Source organism: Columba livia, chromosome 1 (genome assembly GCF_036013475.1).
Source record: "Columba livia isolate bColLiv1 breed racing homer chromosome 1, bColLiv1.pat.W.v2, whole genome shotgun sequence".
NCBI lineage: Eukaryota > Metazoa > Chordata > Aves > Columbiformes > Columbidae > Columba > Columba livia.
Window position 1 is genome coordinate 72,056,618 of NC_088602.1, and position 25,860 is coordinate 72,082,477.

General features: G+C 39.2%; 2 protein-coding genes across 16 annotated transcripts in view; both read left to right on the forward strand.

Annotated features, from left to right (window-relative positions):
- The window catches only part of SENP7 (SUMO specific peptidase 7), a 42,515-nt gene extending 33,009 nt beyond the window's left edge, over window positions 1–9,506 (forward strand). For 11 of the 12 annotated variants that reach the window (XM_021293237.2, XM_013368390.3, XM_021293243.2 and 8 more), the window contains 8 exons: window positions 125–244; window positions 1,840–1,932; window positions 2,752–2,963; window positions 3,376–3,428; window positions 3,758–3,795; window positions 4,026–4,094; window positions 4,598–4,748; window positions 6,821–9,506. In XM_021293237.2, the coding sequence (XP_021148912.2) occupies window positions 125–244; window positions 1,840–1,932; window positions 2,752–2,963; window positions 3,376–3,428; window positions 3,758–3,795; window positions 4,026–4,094; window positions 4,598–4,748; window positions 6,821–6,958 (874 nt within the window). In that variant the 3' untranslated portion in view covers window positions 6,959–9,506. Of the gene's footprint in view, window positions 1–124; window positions 245–1,839; window positions 1,933–2,751; window positions 2,964–3,135; window positions 3,429–3,757; window positions 3,796–4,025; window positions 4,095–4,597; window positions 4,749–6,820 lie in introns of all 12 variants that reach the window. The other variant, XR_002418699.2, reaches the window with a different exon arrangement.
- A 186-nt stretch (window positions 9,507–9,692) lies between these two features.
- Window positions 9,693–25,860, forward strand: part of IMPG2 (interphotoreceptor matrix proteoglycan 2) — a 63,600-nt gene continuing 47,432 nt past the window's right edge. For all 4 annotated transcript variants that reach the window (XR_010472302.1, XM_021293248.2, XM_021293252.2 and 1 more), the window contains exons 1-3: window positions 9,693–14,180; window positions 15,497–15,757; window positions 25,516–25,682. Coding sequence is in view for 3 of the 4 variants with exons in the window: in XM_021293248.2 (XP_021148923.2) it covers window positions 14,102–14,180; window positions 15,497–15,757; window positions 25,516–25,682 (507 nt within the window). In the remaining variant the exon portion in view is untranslated. The remainder of the gene's footprint in view (window positions 14,181–15,496; window positions 15,758–25,515; window positions 25,683–25,860) is intronic.

Sequence of the window (25,860 nt, forward strand, 5' to 3'; positions counted from 1 at the left end):
AGACAACAGACAGTAAACATAACCTGAGTATGATAAATCATTAAAATATTTGTTCTTCTTTTTTATCAGTGATGGTACTTTCTAGAAGAGAAGTTTAACAATTTCCTTCTTTCTTCTTTGGTAGGTACCTGTTGCTGGAGAAGGTGCCAAAACATCTTGCTGATCGTACCCACATTTTTAGTAGTTTCTTCTATAAGTGCCTGACCAGGACAGAAAAAAACTCTGAGGGGGATCTCAAAGTTTCGTAAGTTCATTTAAGACACCGTTATGACTAGAAATAAGTGATCTATTGATGCCACTTGGAAGTTCTACAGATCATCTCCTGATTAGCCCGTAAAATAGTGTTCTCCAAAGGCTTAGGGGTTAAATGTTGTAACTCACAATTTAAGCATACTGGTGGTTTTCATTAAAAACTACATGTGATTCATACTGAATATGAATTAAAATGTTATTACTGTTCTCCAACTTTATCTGAATCTTTACTTCAGACAATTATTTTTGTATTTTGATGTTTTTATTATAAACTCAGAGTTTTGCAAGGTATGCATCATTTTAAGAAATTGCACTTCTAAAAACATTTTTAGATTTACTATGTATTTCATTTTACATATTGGTAAAAAGTTATCCAAATTTTTTAGGAAGAAAATTTTTCTTACGCACCAAGCTTACACCTTTGTTTTTTAACACTTAAGCACACTGGAATTGGAGAGTTTTTCATGAAATGGTATCAGTAAGAGCTCAAGAAACCCTGGGTTTTGTTTCTGAGGTTTTTCTTGGATAAATTGATAGTAGAATATTGGGCTCTGTGCTGTTGTAAATTAAATTAATCTCAGCTGATGTAGCTACTTAATTTAAAAGCCCTTTGCTTCTCTTTCTTCACACTGCTTGGGCAGCAGGTTGAGAAAGGCTCTTCTGTAGGTGCTTTTGCACAGAATCACAGAATGTTAGGGATTGAAAGGGACCTCGAAAGATCCCAGGCTGCTAACATGCCTTTCCCTTTAAGTTCCCGATGCTTCTGGAGTCATGTAGCAGAGGAAGTTTGTAGCAAGCCTTCATTTAATGCTGGCCCATGCAGACTCCCAGAGCAGCTTGTTATATCATTCCGCGCTCCTTTTCCCCATTCCTCCTACACCGAAGTTATGTTTCTTGGTCACAGATGAGGATGGAATCAGAAGGGTCATAGGGATGTCTTCTGAGTAGAGTGGATTTTGCTTTCAGATCATCTGAACTGTTGGTTTGTATTTCAACTTGTGCAAGCTAAGAAAGTTGAAAACCTAAATGTAGGTTTCTTGTCAAATTCTTGTTACTCTCCCAGTACCCTGTCTTCATGTTTTATGTCTGCAAGTCTGGAAATTAAATGTGTTCTAGCATTTAAAGCTTAGGGCTAGAGGGAACTTGTGTCAATTTTAGCTTTGCTACAGATGTGTTACATGACCCTGTGCAAGGCATTTAGCTTTTTCCTTCAAGAAATAAGGTTGTTTAGACAGGCCTTCAGAAGTGGTTTAATTCATGGATGTTTGTCAATTGCTATAGATCTGTTTTCACATTGGCTGGTGTTCAGATGAGATTTTTGCATTTAGTGCAGTAAATAATGATTACTGGATAAATAACTGTAAGAAATCCTTTCAAATCGGTGGATGACTTTTTCCAGAAAAGTTTAAGATGGTTTGGAGTCACTTGAATTTAATGGTGTGCTCATTTATTCTTCTCTCTGTTGGGGAAATTTCAAGAGCAAATGAAAACCCATTGAGGGATTGGGAAGATGTAGGAGTGCTAATCCCTGTACCTTGCTCTAACTAAAAAGAACAAATCCAAACATCTGTCATTTGGTTCCTGCAGACAAGCACAGAAAAGACACAGGAGAGTAAAAACGTGGACTCGTCGTATAAACATCTTCAGTAAAGACTACATCTTTGTGCCTGTGAACGAGGAGTAAGTCTATGTATTTTCGACACCTTTTCAGATATTTAAAGATTTAAATTAATGTTGTGGTGCTAAAAAGATATATGGCTGTAAACTTGGATTATTGGAAATGAACATGTTAGATGTGGAAGAAGTAACAGATGTGGAATGAGTGATTTTGAGTCTTAAAAAATGAAACCTCTTATTTAGCTGTCTTCAATAAACTTTAGTTTTTGTTTTATTGAAAATGGCTTTTATGTATTTTTCGAAATATTTTGTATGTCATTATGATGATTCCTGTGCACTTACGTAGTATTTCTGTAAAGAAATAACAGCAACTCATAGTGTTAATGGATCAGGAGTAGTGTAATACTTCCGTGGTCTCTGCCTTGGCCTAGTTGAATAACTGACCTGCACATGGAAACTCCAGTAAAACTGAATAGTCATTGAGAGTTACATATGCAAAACAGCTACAGAAAGCGATAAGGCTAGACACATGCTTATACCCTCAGCTATATCCAAAACTGGGATTGCCATCACAGATTATTTTATTACTTTGTCTTTTTTTAACAGTGTGGGATGGGTGGTCACTGATCAGTTGATGTGGTGGGTTCGTTGTTGTTGTTTTTAAAGGAATTGATACTTTTGATGTTATGCCACAACGCAAAGTAAAAAAATGAGTGAGAGTATTAGTATGAGATGCCAGGAGGGAACATGGCAATGATGGTTATGTGTCACAAAACAGATGTCCATGAACTCTCAATGTTATATAAACTTTTCATATCCTTTTCCTAACCAAATGTTGCACAGTTTTGACTTTTTCCCCCTCCTCTCCCCACTGCTGGGCAGGTCTCATTGGTACGTTGCAGTTATCTGTTTTCCTTGGTTAGAAGAACCTGTGTATGAGGAGTGTCCTCATCAGAATTCATTATATCACCAGCCTCAACAGTCTCCACTTCAGTCAGAGTGTGAGATGACTAGAACTGGTTCAGTGTTGGCCTTTCCTGGTAACCGCAAGGATGAAGAAATAATGGATGCTAACAGAAGTTTATTCTCAAAAGGTGGGTAATCTACAAGAAAATTGTGTCAAGTCATTTACAGTTCTAGTAGCGTCTTAATCCTTGAAAGAGAGATATGATGTCTTACAAAGTATCTTTCTCATCATGACTGATGTAATATGTTTTTGTATTACCATGCATAACAAGAACTGCACTGCATTCTTCTTGTCCACAGCTCTCAAATACTGGAAGGGACATACAAAATCAGTGGCTCAAATCCCGTAATGAATGGAAAGTTCTTGGATTTCAGTAAGAATTTTACCACAAGGGAAGGCCCTCATGAATGATTAGAATGGAAACAAAATTAGTTTAGACTTCACTGTTGTATTTTGAATACTAATAATAATGAATTTGAAAATTAAAATATTTCAGTTAGAAAATATATTTTAAGACTTTTTAATTTATTTTCTACTAGGTGGCAATGAAGGTGCTGCTTCTGCTTCAGACCTGGATTCAGGTATTTCTAAAGTAAGTGCCTCTTCATACTGACAGAGGAAACAAGTATTACTCTATTTCTGAAGGCTCTTGAGACATGACCATGATTTTGTATCATCTTCTTTTTGCAGCAGCTGTCAAATGTTTCTGACCTGCAGCATGTGCAAGGCACTTTGAATTAGCCTAAAGTTCTCCTTTGTTTGCCTATGTTGACTTTGCTGTGCTTTCATGTGTTTTAAAAAATGATTAGTTTCTTCATTTCTGAAGTGGGACTCTCTCTGGCTTTACCTTTGAATCTATGAAGACATTTGAGTTTATAATTATAGGTTTTTCAACATTATTTTTATCTTCTCCTCTCCTAGATCTCCCTAAGTAATTCCAAAAGGCAGATTTGCAAAAGGTACGTTTCTGTTTTCCTACTAATATTGTATCATTAAATTATATTAAGAAATTCTGCAGTGATTCAGTTATTTGTTGTAAAGCCACAGCTGTAGAAACTTGTCCATTTTTTCCATGTTTGTTCAGATATTGATGCTCTTGTTAAGCTATATTCAAACAAAATATTTGCTTGAATAATGTTGGTGATGAAAGACTACAATGATTTGTTTTGTTTGCTTTTGTTGTGTACAGGCCTTGTATACTCATCTTAGATTCTTTGAAAGCTGGTTCTGTGCAGAAAACAGTTCAGGTTTTGAGAGAGTAAGTAGCTACAGTTTCTATTTATTACAAAGAGATGCTGCTGGTCGTATTTCTATGTTCAAAATAGTTCTATCTAGAATGATACACATTTCTAATGCTAAACGAAAATCCATTAGGAGCCACAACAATGAAAATTGTAATGGCAATACAGAGGCTTGTGGGAAAAACCTGTTTTTGTTTGCAGGCTTGTAGTTAAGATTTTAAAATGTCCTGGTATCCTAATAGCTTGAAGAAACTCAGCACAAATAACTGTTTTTAAATACTGTCATGGATCTTCCTGGTTTGTATGTTGCATATTATGCGGTAGGGATGCAACAGAATATTGGATAGTGGACATTGTGTTGTTCCTTGTATTAATTTCTTTGACAGATTCTGGGAAAAAAAATGGTAGAAGATATTTTAGCTTTTTGGTCAGCTTCAGAGCAATATTGAGTAGTATGACAAAAAGCATTGCACTCGGAAGTTATGTCTCAAGTATTTAATCTGTTTGCTTTCTTTTGTAGGTACCTTGAAGTAGAATGGGAAGCTAAACGAAAAACGCATCGAGAATTCAATAAATCAACAATGATTGACCTGTATCCCAGAGTGCCTAAACAAAATAACAGCAGTGATTGCGGGGTCTATTTGCTGCAATATGTGGAAAGTTTCTTGCAGGTACAAACTGAAACCTTCCCCTTTCGCAAAATGATGTTAAATCCAAGAAAACTATTTCTGATGGAAATAACCAGACAAAAAAACCTGTGACACTCAGCCTCAAAAGTGTCAAAGCAACTTGGGGAAGAGGAGATAAACCCTATTCTTCAAGTAGTGGCAGGGGTCTTTGTATCTGGAGCACAGACAGTTTCTCATTTGTTTGTTGGCAAACATTTCAGACCTTGTAGCTTAATGTTGCTTTTATGTGGGCACATGCAATATCACTAACTATTTGGGTGTATTGGGAGTCTAGTTTACATGTTTCTGACCTGTAGATGTTACAAAGGCATCTATTCTGTGCCTCTCTTCTTGTAGCCTTTAAAACTTGGGTCAACTTGTGCATTGACCTTTGACTGACTCTGCTGGCAGCAGCTTCTGCAGAGAGAGGGAGGTGGGAATCCTTAGAAGGGAATTTACTGAGCTAAGGGAGCCTCTCTTTCCTCTTCAGCACATGCCTTTAAACATCTGCAGTTGCTGAGCTTCGGGGGCTGTCTTTTAGGGTGTCCTCAGCTCTCCCTTCCCCTGATCAGTGCACTGCCATCTTGCTCTGGTCCTTGAATGGCTCTGCTTGCTTGGTGCTTACATGTGTTAGGACAACTGTTGCCAGCAGTTTGAGGGAGGTGATTCTTCCCCTCTTAGCGCTGTGTCCAGTTCTGGTCTCCCCAGTACAAGAGGTGGTGCTATTGGAGCAAGTCCAGCAAAGGGTCACAAAGATGATTAAGGTACTGGAGCATCTCTCCTATGAGGAAAGGTTGAGAGAGCTGGGACTCTGAGAGAAGGCTCAGGGGCATCCTACCGATGTGTACAAATAGCTGAAGGGAGGGTGCAAAATGGACAGAGTGCCCAGAGTGCTCTTTTCAGTGCCCGGCAATAGGACAAGAGTCAGTTGATGCAAACTGAAACACAGGAGGTTCCCTCTGAACATCAGGAATTTTGTTTGTTTGTTTTTGTTGTTGTTTTTTTTGTTGTTGTTGGGTTTTTTTGCTGTGAGAGTGACCAAGTATTGGTGCAGTTTGCCCAGAGATGTGGGGTGTCGCTCCTTGGAGATATTCAAAAGCTGTCTGGACATGGATCTGGCAACCAGGTCTAGGTGGCCCTGCTTGAGCAGGGCACTTGGACCAGGTGACCTCCTGAAGTTCCTTCAACCCTCAACTGTTCTGTGATTCCGCGATAGATGGGTTGAGCTTTTGTGTAGGTGGAAAATGAAATTCTTTCCCAGTGCTTTTGAACTGCCCATTCTCTAACAGTGGGGTCATGTTCTGCTTGCAGAAGCAAGGCCAGGACAAAGTCACTGTAATTTGTCCTAAACGTACCACTGCAAATGAGGATGTGTTTTTCACTTCACTTTTTCAATTTATCATATATTACTTTATTAAAAGGAAGGAGAAGTGGAATGCATGCATGACAAAAGAACGAAGAGGGGAAGAGGAAGAAAATTTGGCAAATCAGATGTGGTGTTGTGGTCTTACTGCCAAAGCTGCCAGCATCTCTCAGACATTTCCATTTGCTGTCCTCTTCTTTCCGAGTTCTCCCCTTCTCATGTCCTGCTCAGACTGCCAGCAGTGTTCTTGCTGCTTTGTTGTCTTCTATCAGACAGACCAGCTCATGACAGAAAAACACATGCCGGAGGCACCAAAACCTCAGCACGCTTAACTGCTGCATGCTTGATCCTTTCCTAGAGTGTGATTCTACATGGGTGTTTTGTGACCAAAGTGCATCTGTCCCTTGTAAGATATTAAGAGTATGTCCAGTTGTGTTGAATACATCGACTCTGCCTTGAATATGTGCTCATACTGATGTATCTTAAAGAGAAGTGGTGATAACCTGTTTGCTGTTTACCATGAGTATCTTGTGGTGAGGGTATGTATAAATGGGATTACTATGGAGGAGCTGAAATTTGACTTTGAGGCCTGTTACTGTCTCATGGAGACTTGTTTGTGCCTCCTTGGTCTCAGCAGCAATGGTGGGGTTTGAAATTATTTTCAAAGGTTGCTTTAGGAAATTTATGCTGTAATTCCTTTTTCTGTTACCAGAATCCTATAGTTAACTTTGAACAGCCACTGCATCTGGAGGACTGGTTCCCTCGTCAGCTGATCAGAAGCAAAAGAGAAGAAATTCGAGACCTCATCTTGCAACTACACTTTCAACAGCATAGCGGCAGCAGCAGCTAATCTAATAAACTGACCTGGCAAAGAACATTACCATATAAAGTAACTGGAACTCTGCATAGCACCACAAGAAGTATTTTGTTTGTTCATTGTGTTTAGCCTGGAGAAAAGGAGCCTGAGGGGGAGACCTTATCGCTGTCTACAACTACCTGACAGGAGATTGTAGCATGGAGACTGTTAATATATTCTCCCAAGTAGCAAGTGGTTGAACAAGAGGAAATGGCCTCAAGTTGCAACAGGGAAGGTTCGGGTTGGATATTAGGAAAAAATTCTTCACGGAAAGGGTTGTCAGGCACTGGAACAGGCTGCCCAGGGAAGTGGTGGAGTCACCATCTCTGGAGGTGTTTAAAAGGAGTTCAGATGAGATTCTTACAGACATAGTTCAGTGCTAGAGTTAGGTTAGGTTATGGTTGGACTCCATGATCCTGAGGGTCTCTTCCAACTGAAATGATTCTATGATTCTATTTATTTAAAGAATTTTTTTCATTTGGATTGTGCGGTCGTAGAATGCAGTTGTGGTGCAGAAAGGAGAAGGTTGTAAATAAAAGTGTAAATAGGTAAGTTAAAGCTAATACATATGGACTGCTAATGAATTCTTTACTTGGCATATGAAAGCTGTGTACACTATGTGCCACAAGGATGTAAAAATATTTTAATCTTCTGGACCATGTTCTTTACAATCCTATATGTACATGGATTATCATGTAGGAGTCAGGCCTGAAGACAGGATTTTGACCCTATGCTGTGCCTCTTTTGATTTAGCAGCTTATGTGAGTAGAATGAATACTGTGTATTCAAGGCCAAGCTGGATGGGGGTTTGAGCACCCTAGTCTAGTGGAAGGTGTGTCTGCCCAAGACAGGGAGGTTGGAACTAGATGATCTTTAAGGTTCCTTCCAACCAAAACCATTCTGTTGTTTTAATTTAAGAATATAAGATTGACTCTTGTTAGAGATGTATTTTTTGTTTTGTTTCTGATTATACATAGAAGTAGTCTGCATGTGTCAGAAAACTCTGCCAAGATTTGAGGTTACTGAGATTGAGGATGTTTTTGTTTTGTTTTCTCCTCACTAGATTTTTTCATCATAAAAATTTACTTCCATGACTGGAAGACATTTGCTTGAGAGTGACCACTGAAATGTTTTAAAGTCAAGAGTGGATTTTTTTTCAAGTATTTTTATGTGGTGTGTTTTTTGTTTTTTTCTTTCCTTACTAGAATTTAGAAGAAATCTTACTTTCGGAGTACATACCAATGTAATATATGTAGGTATTAGATTTTTAATCCTATTCACCTTATTTTGAGGAATTATTCCTGTAAATCTCACGGCATCACCTGCATCAGAAAGGCAAGCAGGTTGTTGCTTAACAACCTCAAAAGTTTGAGGTGTTTTACTGAAAAATAAGGCCATTTTCATTCAAAAGGGTTGTCAAGTTATATATAATATGTATTTAAGATATGTAATTTACATTGCTCAGGAGAATTCAGTAAAGACGCCTGATTATTTGAGCGTTTGAACTCGCACTTGATTTGATAAACTAGCACAAGTTTATTGTTGCCGTAATATGTATTTATGTAGTTTTTTCTCAGTGATCACATAAAACTTTAATAATGTTTTGACATGTATGCACTGTTTTCTGTAGTTACTGCACAGTAGGAGGTGACTGTTTTAAAGAGGATGCTTTCTCCTGTTCCCTGCTGTAAGTAAACAAGTGTCATCACACCCTTCAGAAGGACTGTGTGTCAGATAACCACAAAAATCACCTGCGTCATAAATGCATCTACAAAACCAGAGCTCTTAAAGCTGGAATTAGGCTAGAGGGTTAAAATAAAAATTGAGGGCAGCCCAAAGATTTGAACATTTTTCTGGCACTGCAGAATTCTCAGAGCCCCTTCCTTCAAGACAAGTCTGAAACCTAGCATTTGGAAAATACAGTTATTTCATCAGGTTCTGTGCAGTCATCCAAAAAACCCTCACCATTGTTTCTCAAACCAGGAAGCATTCTATCTGGAGAAGAGAGGCGATTTTAAACCAAAATAACTTTCTGAGAGCAGTTACCTTCTGTATAGCTGTGAGCAGCCTAGTGCAATCATTGTGTGTTTTTTGTCTTTGTTGCTACATTAATTCTGTAGTTTGTCACTACCCTCCCACCAACACCTGCCCCCTCATGCCAGAGGTTTTGAGGCTTTCATCATCTAAATCACAACATCAACATTACTTACAGGCATAATCTGTATATTTCTTGTAAAACAGATGAAAGATAAAATGCAGGAATGTGTGCCCTTTCTCTGCACCTTTTTCATTGATTAATATTTTTGGTGTTCCCTTAAGAACAATAATTTGGTCTTTTTCTTATGGTTAAGTTAGTTTTTATCATAAAGTAATTTGTTATTTTCTAGTGACTGGTTTATAGATATTTAAAAGCAAAAGTCATGTATAAACTTTTCTAAATTGGTTTTATAACATTAAAGGATTGCCTTTGTAAATTTGTTAGGTATGTGGTATGAGAATGCCAATACATTTGATATTAAAATTATCTCCAGAAGTTGCTGAACGTGATTGTTGCCATTCTTTTTCCCAGCTGCCACAAATAGCTAGTGAGCTAAGCGTAAGATAGGCCACTTTACTATTGTTAAGGTATATACACAGTATGTGTCCTTATCCCAAATTTGTACCAAAGTGATGAGTTGTTTTCCAGTCCTTGTGAAGGCATGCAGCTAGTTCGCAGTTTCCTGTGGCAGGCAGAGCTGCTTTTCGACTCAAGAGCCTTACAGTTGTTTTCTGTAGTTAGGCTCACAGTCTTGGCAGCCTGAATGACAAGCCTGGGAAATGCTGGGGTCCACCTGCTGCAACTCGGTGACAACCAATGATAGGACAAGGGGTAATGGGTACAAACTGGAACACAAAAGGTTCCACTTAAATTTGAGAAGAAGCTTCTCAGTGAGGGTGAGAGTGCCAGAGCACTGGAACAGGCTGCCCAGGGAGGTTGTGGAGCCTCCTACTCTGGAGGCATTCAAGACCCGCCTGGACACCTTCCTGTGTAACCTCATCTAGGTGTTCCTGCTCTGGCAGGGGGGTTGGACTAGATGATCTTTTGAGGTCCCTTCCAATCCCTAACATTCTGTGATTCTGTGAACTCCACCCCATTCCAGCCACTTGCATTCAACAGGTATGTGGTGAATGCTAGGAAGTATCTGTGGAAAAACTAGGTACTTCTGTGGTTCTTTTTTAGTTGCTAGAATTCTCCCCAGACATAAGTTTTAACATATATAAGACACCAGACTGACTCGGGACTTCTCTGCATATCTCCTGCATCTCCATTTCCTGTGTTAATCCCTGTTTAACTGAGATGGTGGAGCGATGTGATACTTCATAGCAAACCAACCTTTGGAAGGCTCTTTACTGTAATTTTGGCTTCAAGGCAATGAATTGTACTCGAAGTGTTAAATGCAGCTATCAATTCTTTAAAAGAAACTGCTGAATTCTGGCGGTGTGGGATTATAAACTGGCTTCCCTGAAGAAGCCTGAGTCGTGGAGATCAGTTGGCAAGCATGACACAAGAAACAAGGTGGGAAAGAAGTAACTTGAGGAAGTAAATCTTCCAGGGAAAAATATGAAAACCCCCTAGTTTTCATCAAGAACTGGAGAAGTGAATCAAGAAACTGTAAGTGTGCTTTTTTTCAAAGGGATCTGTGGACTGCTGTGTTTTCCTGCTCAAACTGCAGGCATGGATTCACTAGGGTCCATCTTTCTGGGACTTGCCTCTTAGGATTTGACCCTGAAATGAGCTTGCAGTACTCAGTACACTCAGTATTCATTATACCTTATAAAATAATAAAGACTTAAAAGCCACAGCCAAGTTTTTTATCTTAGTTATGACAGGGAGGCAGAATAGTGCTGCTGGCAACCTCCCCCAAAAAAGACTGGAGTTTATAGATGAAAAAGCAGGAATTGTAGAAGGAGACTTTAAAGGTCTCAGGATTGAAAATGTTTCCATTAATGGTTGAATAAAACCGAGAGTAACAACAATAATTCTGTCCAACCAAATTGAGTTTGAAAACACTGTTCAGAGATTAAGCACAGGCACTGGGATCATCTTTGACTGATGGGCAAGGTAAGAAATAGTTATCAACAGTTCAGAAAAGGAGGAAGGCTGAGAATATGTTTACATTACACAGACAGAGTAGGTAATGAAGTGTTAGATTAATTTTGTTGGCCTCACCACATGATTTTTCCTCTCCAAATACTTCACAGTACTACAGGATAGAAGAGGTGGCAGTACAATGGGCTGTGGTGGGCTCAAATTGCTCAGCTGGAAGGCTAAAGAGCTTCACAGTTTGATTATTTTTGGGAGAGCGTTTGCCAGAGAACTCTCCAGGAACACAAGCAAAAAGTGGTGATGGTGAAATGCTTGGCAAGAGCAAGCACAGAAAGTGAAAAATTTTCATCTAATTTTCTCAGCTAAACTGATGGGAATTTTCTTAGTGAATCCTATCAGATGCCATGAAGTCAGTTCTAGTCCAGTTGTCGGAGGCAATCTATAATCTTGGTATTAAGCTGTGTGAGTTTGGAGATAGGGAGTGTCTGCCATCATATGGCTCTTCATTAGAGACATTTTCATTAAGGTATACCTTTGTTTTGCATCAGTTATTTACAAATGAGTGGATTTAGCTTTTTGAATAAATTGCATTTGAAAAATTATTAAGAATATCATGTGCTTTGCAGAGTTTGTGACCATTACCTTGTAGAGAAATATAATTCAGCTAAACACGTCTGCTGTATGAAAGTACATGTCCGTCGCTCTCAGAAATACAAAATGTCAGAAAATTGTCTTTTAGTTATGGAGGTACTCATGTGAGCTTGGCATGTTATGTCACCAGGATTATACTTCCTCTTCTTTCCCCAAGCAATAATATACTTTTATACTTTTCCTGAATACTTTTGAACAGGTACAATTTGGCTGCTGGGAATGAAGAATTATGCATCTTCTGATGCAAGGTATTACTGTAAAGGCTTTAGTCAAATCAAGGCAGGTGTTAACTTCCCAGTGTTATCTTGGAAGTCTATTACAAGAGTTGCTTTGCTTATTTAAAGATCCTTGAAATGATGATTGTGCTATTATAAATTATTTTCAGCTGACATAGCCATACCATAGAGAACAAATTTTGACAAGAGATATAAAGCAGGTAGTTTTTATACTATTAACATTCTGAGTGCCTTTGAGTACTTTGTTGATGAAAAAAACAGCAATGCTGTATACCTGAATACTCCCAAGGAAAACTTTTAATTGGTTTCGTGCTCTTACTGAAGCACATGTATTCTGATAATTTTCTCTAAAAGGATTAGTTGTCATGCATTCTTGAGGTAAGTTAGCCTTTGCCTTTATAAGCACATATAGTATTTCTAATCTCAATTCGGTTGTATTTTTGCAGGGAAATGCAAGCAAAAGCATTCATTACATTGAAAGCCCCAGTCTCTGAAAAAGATTAAAAAAAAAGTCTACTCTGTGTTCTTGAATTGAGGATTGAAATAATGGTACCCAAGCTAGCCTCAAAAGCTGCTCTGTTTACCTTGAGATGCTGAACAGGACTTCAGAACAGTTTATGGGCACCAGTGCGGTGTTGTTCCTGTGCCTCGTGTCATCAGGACTGTGCAGTCTGCAGCTCCAGTGTGGTGTCCTGCACTTGGTGCTGCTGCCACTATTGTAGTGAGCTTGGCAGAGCAAGCCCAGGTGAACTGTGCCAGTTTGATAGATTCAAAATGTCTGGTTCTAAGGAAATTGTTTGGGGGTGTTAGAGCAGCTCAGTAGCTTAACTTCAAGTGTAATTTCCTAGGTTTTTTTTTCTGGGGGAAGGGAAAATATGTTGTTGTTTTGAAAAATATCAATTAAAATCCGTTAGATGTCAGAAGACAGAGCCTAAAAACAAAGGAGGTTTTACTTGATTCCTATCAATGGCCTGTCTATAATCCCAGGAATTATCAGTGTTATCTGAACTGTTGGAGCTCAGCAGAGCGGCTGGAAGAGAGGAGTCAACACTGTATCACTAAGGAGCTCTGTGTAAGTGCTCTGCAGACTGTCATCTGGGAATCCAGCTTTGAAATATTTATGCAAAGCACTACCAAAACCAGTCCCTTCAGACAAAGCAGCGGTTTGCTCAGATTGATCTGAGTGCAGTAAGCAGCAAGTCCTGAGTTAATGACACCCAGGAGACAGCCCTGACGGAGTTTTTCTGGTGGTCTGAGCACAGTCTGCCATTGCAGGGCTGCTCCCGGACACGTTTCCACAGTGAGATGACCCTGGTCAGGAGAGGAGCTGCTTTTCTGCACCCTTTCCTTTCTGCAGTTCTTCTTAGCTCATCATCTTGTTGGGTATCTGTACTAATTTATTCCTACCACTCATGTCAGATGAAAGAATCACAACTTGCCCCTGGCGTTATCTTTTGGGGGAGCACCCCTTTTGGGACACGAGGGCTGGTGGTGTAACAGCACAAGATTTTCTGCGTTAGCACAGGCTCGGGCAGCAGGGCTGTATTAGCTCTGTCACCACAAGAAACAATCCTACAGAAGGATTGCTTTGGTGTTATCTACGTATGCATTGGTATTTACAGGAGTCAGTTCATTTTTAGACACATAGATTTATACAAGCGGAAGACAAAATACACTGAGACCTTCTGCTTGAGACTAGTGTGCTCCTTCTGATGTTTTGTGGTCAGCATGATTTTCAAAAAGGGCAGAAATAGAAGGGCCAATGAAAAACCGTGGCTAATTAAATGTGAAAGGTGCTGTCCTTGTGTGGACTGTCTGTTAATGGTATGACAAGCTCTGGTAAAGAGCTTAGCTGGCCAGATTAAAATTAAAAAATTGTCTCAGTCCATCTGCTAGCTCCAAGGAGTTTACTTCCATCACCTTTGCTTGTTTCTTCACTGAAGTGGAATACCATCTTTGAAAAGAAAAAAAACATTTCCAGGATGTCTTGGTTGACTTTTTTTGCTGAATGTTTTTTCTGAAGGTATTTACATGTGACGTCAAGACATTTTCAAGAAGGGCAATGCTCTTGGTTGGTTCAAGGATACGTTAAAGACAACAGCTCTTCTAAAAGGGATTTGCTTTTTCTTCCTTGCATATTGGCTTTTTTTGACACAAATAAGTATGTTTGGCTTCATTTGGAAAATGTTTCTTTGCCTTCCAGTTTTGGGAGTGATCAAAGGTGATCTTCAAATAGTTGCAGGTAATGCAGAAATTTGATTAATATTCTTGTTTTCAAAGTTTACCTTTGGCAGTGTGTAGAAATACAAATACCTCTCTGCTTTAATTATAACAAAGGATACTAATTCAGATACATGTGTGGTTGAATCTGTGCCATGATATGAGTGTAAATATGGATTATTTAGAATGAGTTCCAGGAGGTATTTGTGTTAATTTGTGTTTTGAATGTAGAATGTAGCTACAGGAGACAAGTTTTTCCAACTTTGAGAAGCATTAATTACTGATAAATGCTTTACTTGATGCTTTTTCCTTCCATAATTTTGTATTGAATCTTAAAAAGTGAGGTTCTGTCTTCTGCTTATGCACACTGAAGATGTGTCAGTTTGGATAAAGATTGGGCTTTTGCCTTAGGTACCTTTTTCGATGTTCCCTTCTCCCTCTGATGTACCATGTGGTGAAGGTCTTCTGCAGTAGACCTGACTGTTTAATATACCATCAAAATAACCATGTTCTTCATCTTTCAGTCATCAAAGTCAAAGGTGCTGTTTACTTTGAGGTTGCAGAATAAGCTCATAATCTGTGGGATGAAAAACACCATGCACTTGTTACTGTTCTTTCTTTAATAAATGATGGATTATGATTCTTCTTCTGTCATGTTTTCTGGGTTAAAAGTAAAAAAAAGAAAATTGAATTAACTAATTTCTGATCAGTGACTGCTGACTATGGAGGATAGAGACTGTCAGACTAAAACCAGATAGATAGGTATGTTCTCTCAGCTGTAAAGTTTCCTCTGGATGATGTGGAAAAATTAACATAAGAGGGAATTTTTAAAAAGCTAAGGCTGATGAGGCCTTTTTCCCTCTTTTTTTACCCTGTTCCTGTCAGGTCGGGACACATCTCATGGTGGTGAAAGGTGTCCTTGCTAGCTGGCAATTCAAGCACCTTTCGTGATGCAAGGGAGATGCAATATTCGTAACGGAGAGCGTGGAATAAAGGAACTTATTAATTAATTACTTATTTCATTCCTGGCCCTGAAAGCTTCTAAGTACATGTTTATTCATAAATATAGTCCCATTGACTTAAGTCAAATCACAGAAGGAAACTTAAACACAAAACATTGGCGTTCAAAGGGTTAGGGCTTCAAGTAACGTTATCATTTGATGGGTTGCTGTGAAGAGCCTAAGGTTGTTTATAATAGTGTACTCATACTGACAGGTTTCGTTAACAGGAAAAAAAGCACAGTTAATGTCCTTCAGAGACCAGAGCAACGGCATTATGATACATGTGATTCCATCGCTGTCTCATCTGAGAAATTTACGTGTGATTTTAATTTTACAGCAGAAGGTTATTCAGCTACAGAAGGAGGGCAGGCTAAAGATGGTTCACCAAGCCCTCAGCTCAGTGGCTGGCAGTTGGCAAACTCTTCTCTGCCTCCTGAGCTGAAAAAGCTCAATGGCATTGTGGAGGCTGAACAGGTCAGCAAGCGTCTGCTGTTGCGAAGGAAGCGGTCCGTTCTCTTTCCCAGTGGAGTTAAGATCTGCCCTGATGAATCTGTTGAGCAGGCTATTGCCAACCATCTGAAATATTTCAGACTCAGAGGTAAGTGGTCGTACATCTCATGGGTAATTGATAATGAACATTTATTTATAAAAAAGGTAATAGATAAAGCTTTTAAGCAGGATAAATACCATAGGAAATACATTATTACCCGAGAAACTCAGTTTTCTGTGATAATCTTCCTCATGAGAGCTGTTCAGAGCTAAAAAATACCACCTTCTGGTTTCACTTACATATCATAAAAACTCTCAGTGCCTGAAGCCACAGTTAGTGTTTAATTACTCATCCTTTCTCATAGAACAATTTGAATGTGAAGAATAACAGGTGTTACATACAGGTTAGCTAAATGGCAGGACTTATTGGTTTTATTTAGTGTTCTTCAAGTCCTAGTAGTATTTCCTGATGGATCTTTTGGAAAAGAGTCAAGTCTGAGACATTAGTGTCTTAGCCATGTGACTTTTTACTGTATGTCATTGTGCAAAGCATAGTATATTCTCTGGTCTAGGAAGCCAGTCTCTATGTAAAAGACTGTAGTATAATAGAGATGAAGACTTAAGACATAGAAGTTGTAGAAAAGTCCCCCTGGTAACTCCATTTATTCACTTAGAGCAGTGAAAAACAATTCAATTAAAACCATGAGTTGCCAAGTGTCTGTATTAAAAAAATAAATAAATAAACACGAATAATGTATTTGGAGAACGAAGTGGAATTATGTGGAATCGGAGCCTCATTCAAATATGAATTGTGCCCAGCTTGCAAGGGATGCTGACATTGATGATCACACAGATGTTTCAACAGGCTTTGCAAGCTTCTTGTATATGTCCACCCAGTAACACCCAGCTGTTATTTGTTTTGCTCACAATGAATCCATAGTATATGCTTTAACAGCAGTTACCCCTCAGTTATCTGTGATAGGGGTTTGTAAGGACAATACCAAGTAAGTGAAAGAGTGAGTGATAATAAAGAAGAAAAATCCGTATATTAGGTTGTAAAAGCTTATTAGAACTTAATAGTCCTAGGTTGAACCAAAAATCCACCTAGTCCATCTGCTTTCCTACTGGACTTACAGCTTACACAGCCCACAAAGAGTTATTGAGCAGAGATGCTATGACCACTCTCACAACTTCTAGCTTAAAACTTTTGAAGAAGACTTTAATTAGCAGTAAGTCAAGCAAAGTCTGGTTCAAGCAGTTTGTCATCTTCTGTTATCAGCAATGTGCTGCACCACAAGTATTTGGTGGTCTAGGTAACCACATAGGAAGTTAAATGCACCTGAGGCGGGAGAGAGTTGATGATGCTGCTACTTTCATTCACAGTAAAACTGTTCCTGGAGTGTTATTGAGTTATACATACCAGCTTTTTCTTGAAACCGTGTTTTGGCTAGCTAGCCGGATCAGTGCAGTGGTAAAATAGTGAAATGGACTTTCTTGTCTGCACTGTCAACAGAATAGTCCAAGGAAGGAGTGTGGTCACTGTATCACTCAGACTAGCTACTATCAGTGACTAGAAAAAATAACTGACCCCACACGGGAATAAATATGCAGGTACACAAAATTTGTCTAATTTTTTTTTTTTTTTTTTCAATCTCAGTCTGCATTTTTAGAATCATCTTTGTATCTGCTGAAGTAAGGAATTACTTTAATATCCCTTACTTTCTCTGGATAGTTTCAGTACTGTCTGATCTTTCCTTAGTTTTGCTTTACTATCAACAAAACCCAGTGCCAATACCATGGAAGGAAAGGTTGATTGTTGTTTTGATATAAGAGCTTTTTAGAAAAAAGTATAAGGTTTCCATATGCTGATTATCCAGGTTATGTTTGTTCCATTTATATCTACCTTAGAAGGAAAGAGGTGAGAATGTAAATATCTGTCTGTAGCTCCAAGATTTGCTTTTGCTAGCTTGCTAAAGCCTCTATTATTGTCCGAGACTGACTGGCAAACACTTCTGTTACAGGCTTTAAGCAGGTGCTAATGTCATATAGCTGTAGGCTTAACAGTAGACTGCTTTTTTCTTTTTTCCACATTACAACATCTGGATTTTTTCAGCCTTAAAAAGATACAAGAGATTTAATAAATAGATAATAAATTCAAAGGGTGGCAAAATACAGGGATCTGGAGAAAAAAAAATCAGTATTCTCTGTAACAGCGATGGCACCGTTCAGCATATAAAGTCTAAGTAATGGTATGATTACTCACTGGTGGTTGTTATTACTGTAGTAGTCAGACGTGGCATCCAAGAACAGGGGTGGTTTTATACTTGTTTCTCCACACCTGCAGTCTAGAAGATAGATTTCTCAAGTGCTGATTCATTCCTACAGTCAACTACCTTGCAGAACAGGCTGAGTTTTGCATTAGCAGAAGATATGCTTTTCAGTCTCTTTTGAGACAAATTTGGGATTACAATTTTCTCTGTACTCCCCAGTATAATACCGTCTCTGTGTCTCTTGTAGCTGTATATGGAGGTTGATGTTGTTGGCTGGCTTTGTGTTTCATTTCTTAGAAGATAAAGATGGAAATAAGTCATAGATGCTTACACATTGGGTACTGTAGGCCTATGGGTTGGGTCTTACAGAGTGTTTTTAACACTTGTCCTATTAAATGGTAGTAATGTTATGGTTTCTGATGGAAGAGTCATGTAAATCTAGTTTAAATATATGATTCCAGTGGTGGTTCATAGCTGGGCTGTTGTGATGAACACCAAGTGCGTCCAATGGACAACTGGAGTTTCACACAACAGATTTTGTGAAAATCTAATAGTGGGATTTCAGACAGACAGTGTGCTGTATATGGTAATATTGATTATGATTAATGATGTTATTTAATGCTGACAGGGAGATGGCAGCCCGAGCCTCAGTTTAAATAAAAACTAATATATAAAAAATAACCATACCCACTCAGACTAAAAGTCTATTGTGACCACTCACCTTATGTAGACAATTCAGTGAATCTCTCCATTTCCTTTGGTGTAAATAGTGAGTGGATGGGATCACAATAGACTCGGAAGCTGAATTGGCCAGTGAAACAGAAACAAGATAAGGATTGCAAGGTAGCATGGCTTGTGCTGTTTCCCCTGTCTTTTGCCTGTTAACTGGTGAAACAATGGCTGCTGGACTTTGACACTGTGGTTCATGGTTAATACTGCTGCTCTTTGCCACCTCCAAGATGTAATTACTCAGGTGGCTACTTTCCTAAATTCTGTGGGTTTTTTTTCCTGCTGTGATCCACTGTCATTCATTGTATGCTCTGCCAGAACAGTGTTTGTCAGCCACAGCTTCAGATAAAACTGAAATCTAAAAACAGCGTTTAAAGATTTTGACCAAAGAAAGGATTAGACCATATTCTAGCGTGTCATAGCTGATGAGAGGCAAGGACATTTTTGTGCTATGGAAAGAATAAAAGGTATTTCTCAGGAATGAGGTCCTATGCATGATTATGATCCCTAGGTTGAGTAATCTCAGGCACAGCACTGAGCTTTCTCATTTTCCCCTTTCTTGGGCACTTCAAATCTGTTTACTGAAACATTAGAAATAATGATGCTGTGTTCTGCACAAGGACAGAGTTAAGACTAAAGTTCCAATTTGATGCTGAAATCCTAAATGTTACAAATTATTCAAATCTTGCTGAGTAGTGATGAAAGCAAACAGTCAAAAGTCATAAAAAGTACCTGGCTAAACAAGCATACAACGAAGTGTCTGGCTGAGTGAGCCTTTTCTCCTTGTTCTCTGACACATATTATGCATATCTCACACTCGGAATAAATTTCTGAAGTTTATTTGTAGAAGGTCTAGTTCTGCCTCCCACTACATATGAATTATTACATGTCAGCATATGCTTCTAAAAAGTTTGACTTTATCCATGTAAGATATCCATTCCTTTGTAGTTACTGAAATATTACTGGTGAAAATAGTTTATGTGCTAGTGTTTACTATGTTATCCTCCAAAGAAAGAATTTTTCATGTGGATTAGCTAACTCACATTCAACTATTTTAATTTAAAATCCTGGTTTGTTGTGTATATTGTTTAGGGGTTGCTATGTTGTAGGCCATACACAGCAGTATTTCAGCAATAGATGAAGTGATTCCTCTGCATGTGTGTATATTAAATTGTTTAGTGGGTGCCAATTAAGTCTTTGCAGGAAAGATCTCTTAGGGAAGTGTCTGTCACTCTCCCTGTCACTACAGTCCTTATCAAAACTCACTGCAATTAAGCTGCTGAGTTGTACAGAAATTGTTAGAGAGGAGAAGGAGTTGGCCTCATGTTGCCTCAAAATAGAATATTCAGCCTGATTCAGTGCTCCTTGCCTGTACACAATTCACCTCTTAAGAAGCACTAATGGGATTTAACTGGGATTAAACTCTAGCACTGCCCACTTACACAAATGGCCACAAAGCCACCCTACCCCCTGCTAGGTGCCCCGGTGCTGTCATGTGGTGCCCCTTCTGTCAACCTCAGAAATCCTTGAGCATGGACCGAGTGTAATAGGCTAATTGTCTCTATTGTCTCTCATTTGGGAGATAAATGCATCCTGAAAGGTAAAGGTGGGGCCACAGAGGTGGTGTATCCTACCCAGGTGCATTACAGGTGGCAATTTCAGAGAGGGGGGAGAGAGATCATCTCATCACACGTTTAGCTGGAGGTTTTAAAAAGAATGATAGTCTTTAAGAAAAGAAACTTCATATAAACTTCCTACATATTTATGGACTGAAAAGAGGTTGTTCCTGACTATGTGGATTTTTTTTTTTCCTGAAACACAATTTATCTTAAGCTTTTCAGAATATTCTCTATTATTTGTAAATATTGCTTGAGTGTAAACACTGCATTTGAAGCAGATGAGCTCTCAAGAGCTGTGCTTTTTGGCTTCCAGTGTAGATGTGCTGGGACTCACATGGTCTTACTTTATGTCCAGCTTTCTGAGGCAGCCTTTGAAACCTGTTACAACCTTTAAAAGTCAAAACCTTCCCTACTTTAAGTGCTTATAATGTTAAAGTTCAAGGAAGTATGCACAAGGGCATGAGCCCAACATATTCTTCTTTCAATTTTTACTGCTTTTGTGCTCTCTCTACACTTGAAGATTATTATCTCAGTGGTGAGTTAAGTGACTTGAATTTCTGAAGCGTTTTGGGATGGACTACAGGCAAAATGTAGTATGTGTGTGTAAAATGCACCTTGCAGAAAAACTCCAGAACAAGTAATCTGGTTTGAATTCTGGTTTATCGTGTCAGTCAGTTACACATCTTCTGCATTCCTGCTTCCTTTGCTGCAGACTGCTCGAGTGACTGCCTCTCTGTAGCGGGGAGCTTTACTATGTCTCATAAGTCTTCATTTTTTTAACATTTGAATTCTTCAGAGGAAACCTGCGAAGTACCCGAGAGATGAGTTAACACTAAAATACGAGTTATTTATTACTGTAGCCATGGGATGAAGGAAGTAATTTTCTAGAGGAGCTTACCTTCCCACCCACGTGTAGCTTCAAGGCTCTTAGGTCGCTGTCTTAAAAGATTGATCTCGATTTTATGATGCTTTTAATCAGTATTGTTTGCCAGGGATTAGCGGCCTCATCGCAGATCCTGTCTCCTCCAGGGCCTGGCATTGCTAATGCTGCCCCACATATCTGTGCCCGTGGCTCCTCCTGTAGCAGGACAGTGAAAGTTTGGCACGAGATGGAGCCGTGAGGATCTGGCCCTTCTCACGTGCCCGCTCATCTGCTGTCCGGGTGGCATGTGGCAGCACTGCTGGGTCTGCCCAGCAGTTCCTTCCCAATGCTGGCAGGGCTGGCTAGTTGGTTTTTAAGGGTTTTGCAGCTTGTCTTAGACATCTAATTCCTGGAAAGGTCATAACTCCAATCCTGTACAGCAGATTTATTTTACTTAATAGTTGTAGTAAATTTACGCAGCATATGGTAATAAGGAGGTAGATTGTCATAGCTCTGAACTGATGGGCTCCAGTCAGTTTAATGTAAACTCTGATGCTGCAGTTTTTTTCCATGCCCTTTAAGAATTTTATATTCAAAATTACATTGCTAGTCAAGAAGCTTACTGGTAAAACCGTTTAGGTCGCCACCCTCCCCTCCCCAACTAATTTTCTTTTATTTTGGTTTCAAGAAGTTGCTGTTTTAAATATTAGTCAAAAGTTGCTTTGTGCATTGTCAGCGTATGTAGGTAGGCTATGTGGCATAGATACTGGCAAGTTGCTAGAGGGTCAGAAAGAAGAGACAGTGAATTATTTTTATACAGTAAAATAGTTACTTGCTGAAGCTTCCAGGCAAATCCTGTTTAACTTTGTTTACATTTTTATGCCTCCAGGTTTTGTCTACAGAGTCTCAGAGTGTTTATAATCTAGTTATGAAAAAAGGTTTTTCTTATATGGTAGTTCAGAAGAATTTGTTGAGGAGAAACCTTGAAAAACGTCCCTTGCCAGCAGATAGTTGAAAACCTGCCACAGGGCTGGGCTCCACCTTCAGGCTGAAAGAAGGTTAATCACGTTTATTATGGAACTTGAATGCACTGTGAGAGTGGTGTCTCTGCAGTTCCCTGAGTGGCCACCTCAGTGAAGCCAGGATAAGAACTGGCTCCCTCTTTGACATACCTGAAGTAGAGGTGGGAAATAGAATCATGCTTGTTTCTTTCTTTACACGAGTGTGATTTGAACCACACTGAAGAAACTGTGCTGTTCTTTTTTCTGTGCTTGGAGTGGCAACTCTCACCTAACTAAAAAGCATTGAAAAAGGTGTATGAGAGAGACAGACTGAAACAAAATTGTTCCTTTTCTTAGCCAGGCTGTGTTTTTTCTCTTAAACACCATATGGGTAAGCATGCCTGGGGCTGGTCCTTGGGTTGAGCCCTTAGAGCCTGGATTTGTTATGCTGCAAAGTAATCCTGTTTTACAAGCTGGCCAGTTGGAATAAAAGGGGCAATTGCAAGGTGGACTGCATGTCAGCAAGGTTGCAGGATGACTGTGTGTGGCAATCAGCTCACTGTGGTGGAGTACACAGTTTCCTGGAAAAGGCTAACAGAAGTATTTAAATGGCAGTCGTGGTACATGTTTGCCTGTGGTTTTTAATCCCTCTCTGTGTGTCAGAAGTAACGAATTCTTGGACTACTCAGGAGGCAGAACTGGGATAGCCTTTTCCTTTTGAATACGGAAGCAATTTGCACCATGTTGTCCAAATTGTTACTGCATGCTGCAGTGGAAATGGCCAGATAGGGCACAGGCTAGAGAGAACAGAATGTGACTCCTTAGTTGCATCCCCTTTCTTCTTTCCACAGAAAATATGACCCTGTTCTGACAGCTCAGGTCTGACTAATGGGCTTGAAGCCCACAGATGGCGTAAAGCCTTTGGGATTGAAATTCAGTGGGGTGTCTAATTCCAAATGAAAGGACACAGAACAAATCCTTAATCTGTTGGGAGCTGATTGGGACAACTGTTCATACAGCAGCAGCTTGCGTTTGGGCAAGACACCATCTCATCACATTTATTTTAAAAAAGAGATTAAACTTATCTAAGAGCATTAAGGAAAACTCCTTCAATTATTAGGGCCAATTATTACTTCCAACTGGAAAGCCAGTCCATTGCCTGTTGCCATTTGAAAACTGTGGGATTAGACAATACCAGTGCAGTGTGTTTGCAAACTATTGCTGTAGCTTCAACTCTTGCTGGTAGCCTGCGGGAGACTTATCCCAGCCACAGGGAATAATCTCATTTCAGGATTGTTGCTGTACAATGTTCACCTGGAGTGAAAGATCCATTAGTCAGAATGAAGGATACACATACCTCCCAAAGAAATCTGAGAGTATTGCTTGGTGAAACTAAAATTTGGTCTTTTCCTGGATGCCCAGCTCTTAAGAGTGGGATGGTAGAGAGGACACTACAGATGTTGTTGTACTTCAGTGAGCTTATTAGTGCTCCAGCAGGATCCAGAAATCCCAAAGCAGGATTATGGCTTCATTGCCTCAGGTCTGTGCAGAGGTCATATGGAAACGTGGTCCCTGTCTCAAAGAGCAAGCATAACTTGAGGGGGAATGTGAGAAGGTGCATGGATGCTTGTAAATTTGGTTGTTTATTTATGATTAATAAAGGTGCATAAGCAAAACTGATTGGAAGCATCTCTGATACTTCTTACCTGGTTGCTGTGTCCTACAGACAAAGTTAGCTACTTGGAAGCTGTTGGGGTGCTAGAGAAGTAATATACTACTGACCATTAATGTGGAGTTTGAGGACTGTATTCTTCTCTAGTCATACATGGCAAATGAGGTACAAAGCTAATCACCAGGTAGGAAAGCTGTCAGGAATATGGCATGGAAATAAGAGATACCTGTGTATCTGTAGAGTTCCACAATGCAGAAATGGTCTCAACTGCTCTGATAAACTGAAATTCAGGGTGGAGAAAAGAACTTTTTCTGCATGGTGCCATTCAGTGTAACAGAATCAGCTAATAGGGATGCTACTGCATGTGAAACAGTTCCTTAAGGTTGTTATTTATAAAGCCTTTGCATTTAAGAAAAATGTCAATTTCTTGGTTGAATGAACATATGTTTCCATATGTGATCTATGTGTTAAGTTTTACACAAGTACATTTTATAAGTTTTGGAATTCAGAATACAGAGTATCAAGAAGAAATAGCTGTAAGGTACTAGTTTGAGCAGCCTGGAGAGTATTTTTAAACTGACTGAAGAAAATTGCTTTCTGAAGATAGATTCATGGTTAGCAGATTCGTGGTTAGTCTCCTGTAGGGTCTTGCTTATGACATCAAAACTTTCCCTGAATGCAAAGCATTCCTCTGCCGAACTGTGCATTTTTATATATATATATATATATATATATATATATATATATATATATATATATATATATATATATATATGTAGCGAAATCTGATTAAGGCCAAAAAAGAAGGTTTGTCTGCTACTACTCTAGGCTGGCATCTGCTGCGAGTGGTTTTTAGAGTTGGTTTCCTTTTGATGTTGTTGTCTTCCAGGACACAAGGAAAATCCTATAAATCTTCCTCTCTTGCAGTTATCCTGGGTCACAGAGAGGCTCTTACTTGAGTGTTATGTGACCAACTGCTCTGATTGGCAACTAGCACATGTGAGATAGCGAGGTTAAAGCAGCTGGTATAGTATAATTTAACCCTTAATTTGTAGACTGCCTGTTCAGTCAGAGATGTTTAGTTCTTTCTCAGTATATATATGCAGTAGGGCTAGAGGCTGACTCATTTCTTAGCACATTGTGTTATTGTGTCATCATCCTACCTTGTTTGTCAAAATATTAATGCAATTATAATTTCTGAAACATACTTTCAGTTCCATGTAAATGTGAGTCCAAAGCAATCCTTACTAACTGAGCCTCCCAAAATCTGCTCAGTGCAGCTATCATTCTTACAAATTAAGCTCAAGATCTACTTGCTGTGATGACATTTGCCATACTATTTTGGCTTTCTAAATTTTCTAAAAATTTGACCCATTGATCAAATCCAGCTTCACTCAGTGAAAATATTGTTGTTCTTGATGGCTATTAGGAGACAACTGTGTTCTCTCTTGCTTTCTTTTTTTTTTTCTTTAGTGAAATTGTTAATTACTTCAGTAAAAAAAAAATCAGGGATGGAAGTAGTGTGAATGTGAAAGATCTGCCAGATCTTCATTGACAGTCAATGCCTTAAACATTAATATGTAGCTGTATAGTCACTGTATTCTATATATTGATGTACTGAAAAGCATACAACATTTGGACGGTACTATCTTGACCACCCATGCTGTGGAAGCGCTCATGTTGTACTAACACCAGACCTTTCTTGTGCCTTCAGTGTGTCAGGAAACAGTCTGGGAGGTCTTCAAGACATTCTGGGATAGACTTCCTGAGCGTGAAGAATACCACACCTGGATGAACCTCTGTGAGGAAGGAGCAATGAGTATCTTTGAAATGGGCACAAACTTCAGTCAGTCTGAGGAGCACCGGAGTCTGATTGTGAAGGTGGGTGCAGCACCTGGTTGATGTTTTCTTGTAAGGAAGAGCAACGTGCAGCTTGGCATATGGAAGGCAGTAACATGTGGACCTCTAAAAGTAGACAGGTGTGAATATCCCAGCTCTTGGATCTGTAGTACTGAGATCAGTTCCAAAACCAAAGTGGTAGCTGATTTCATGGAGGAGA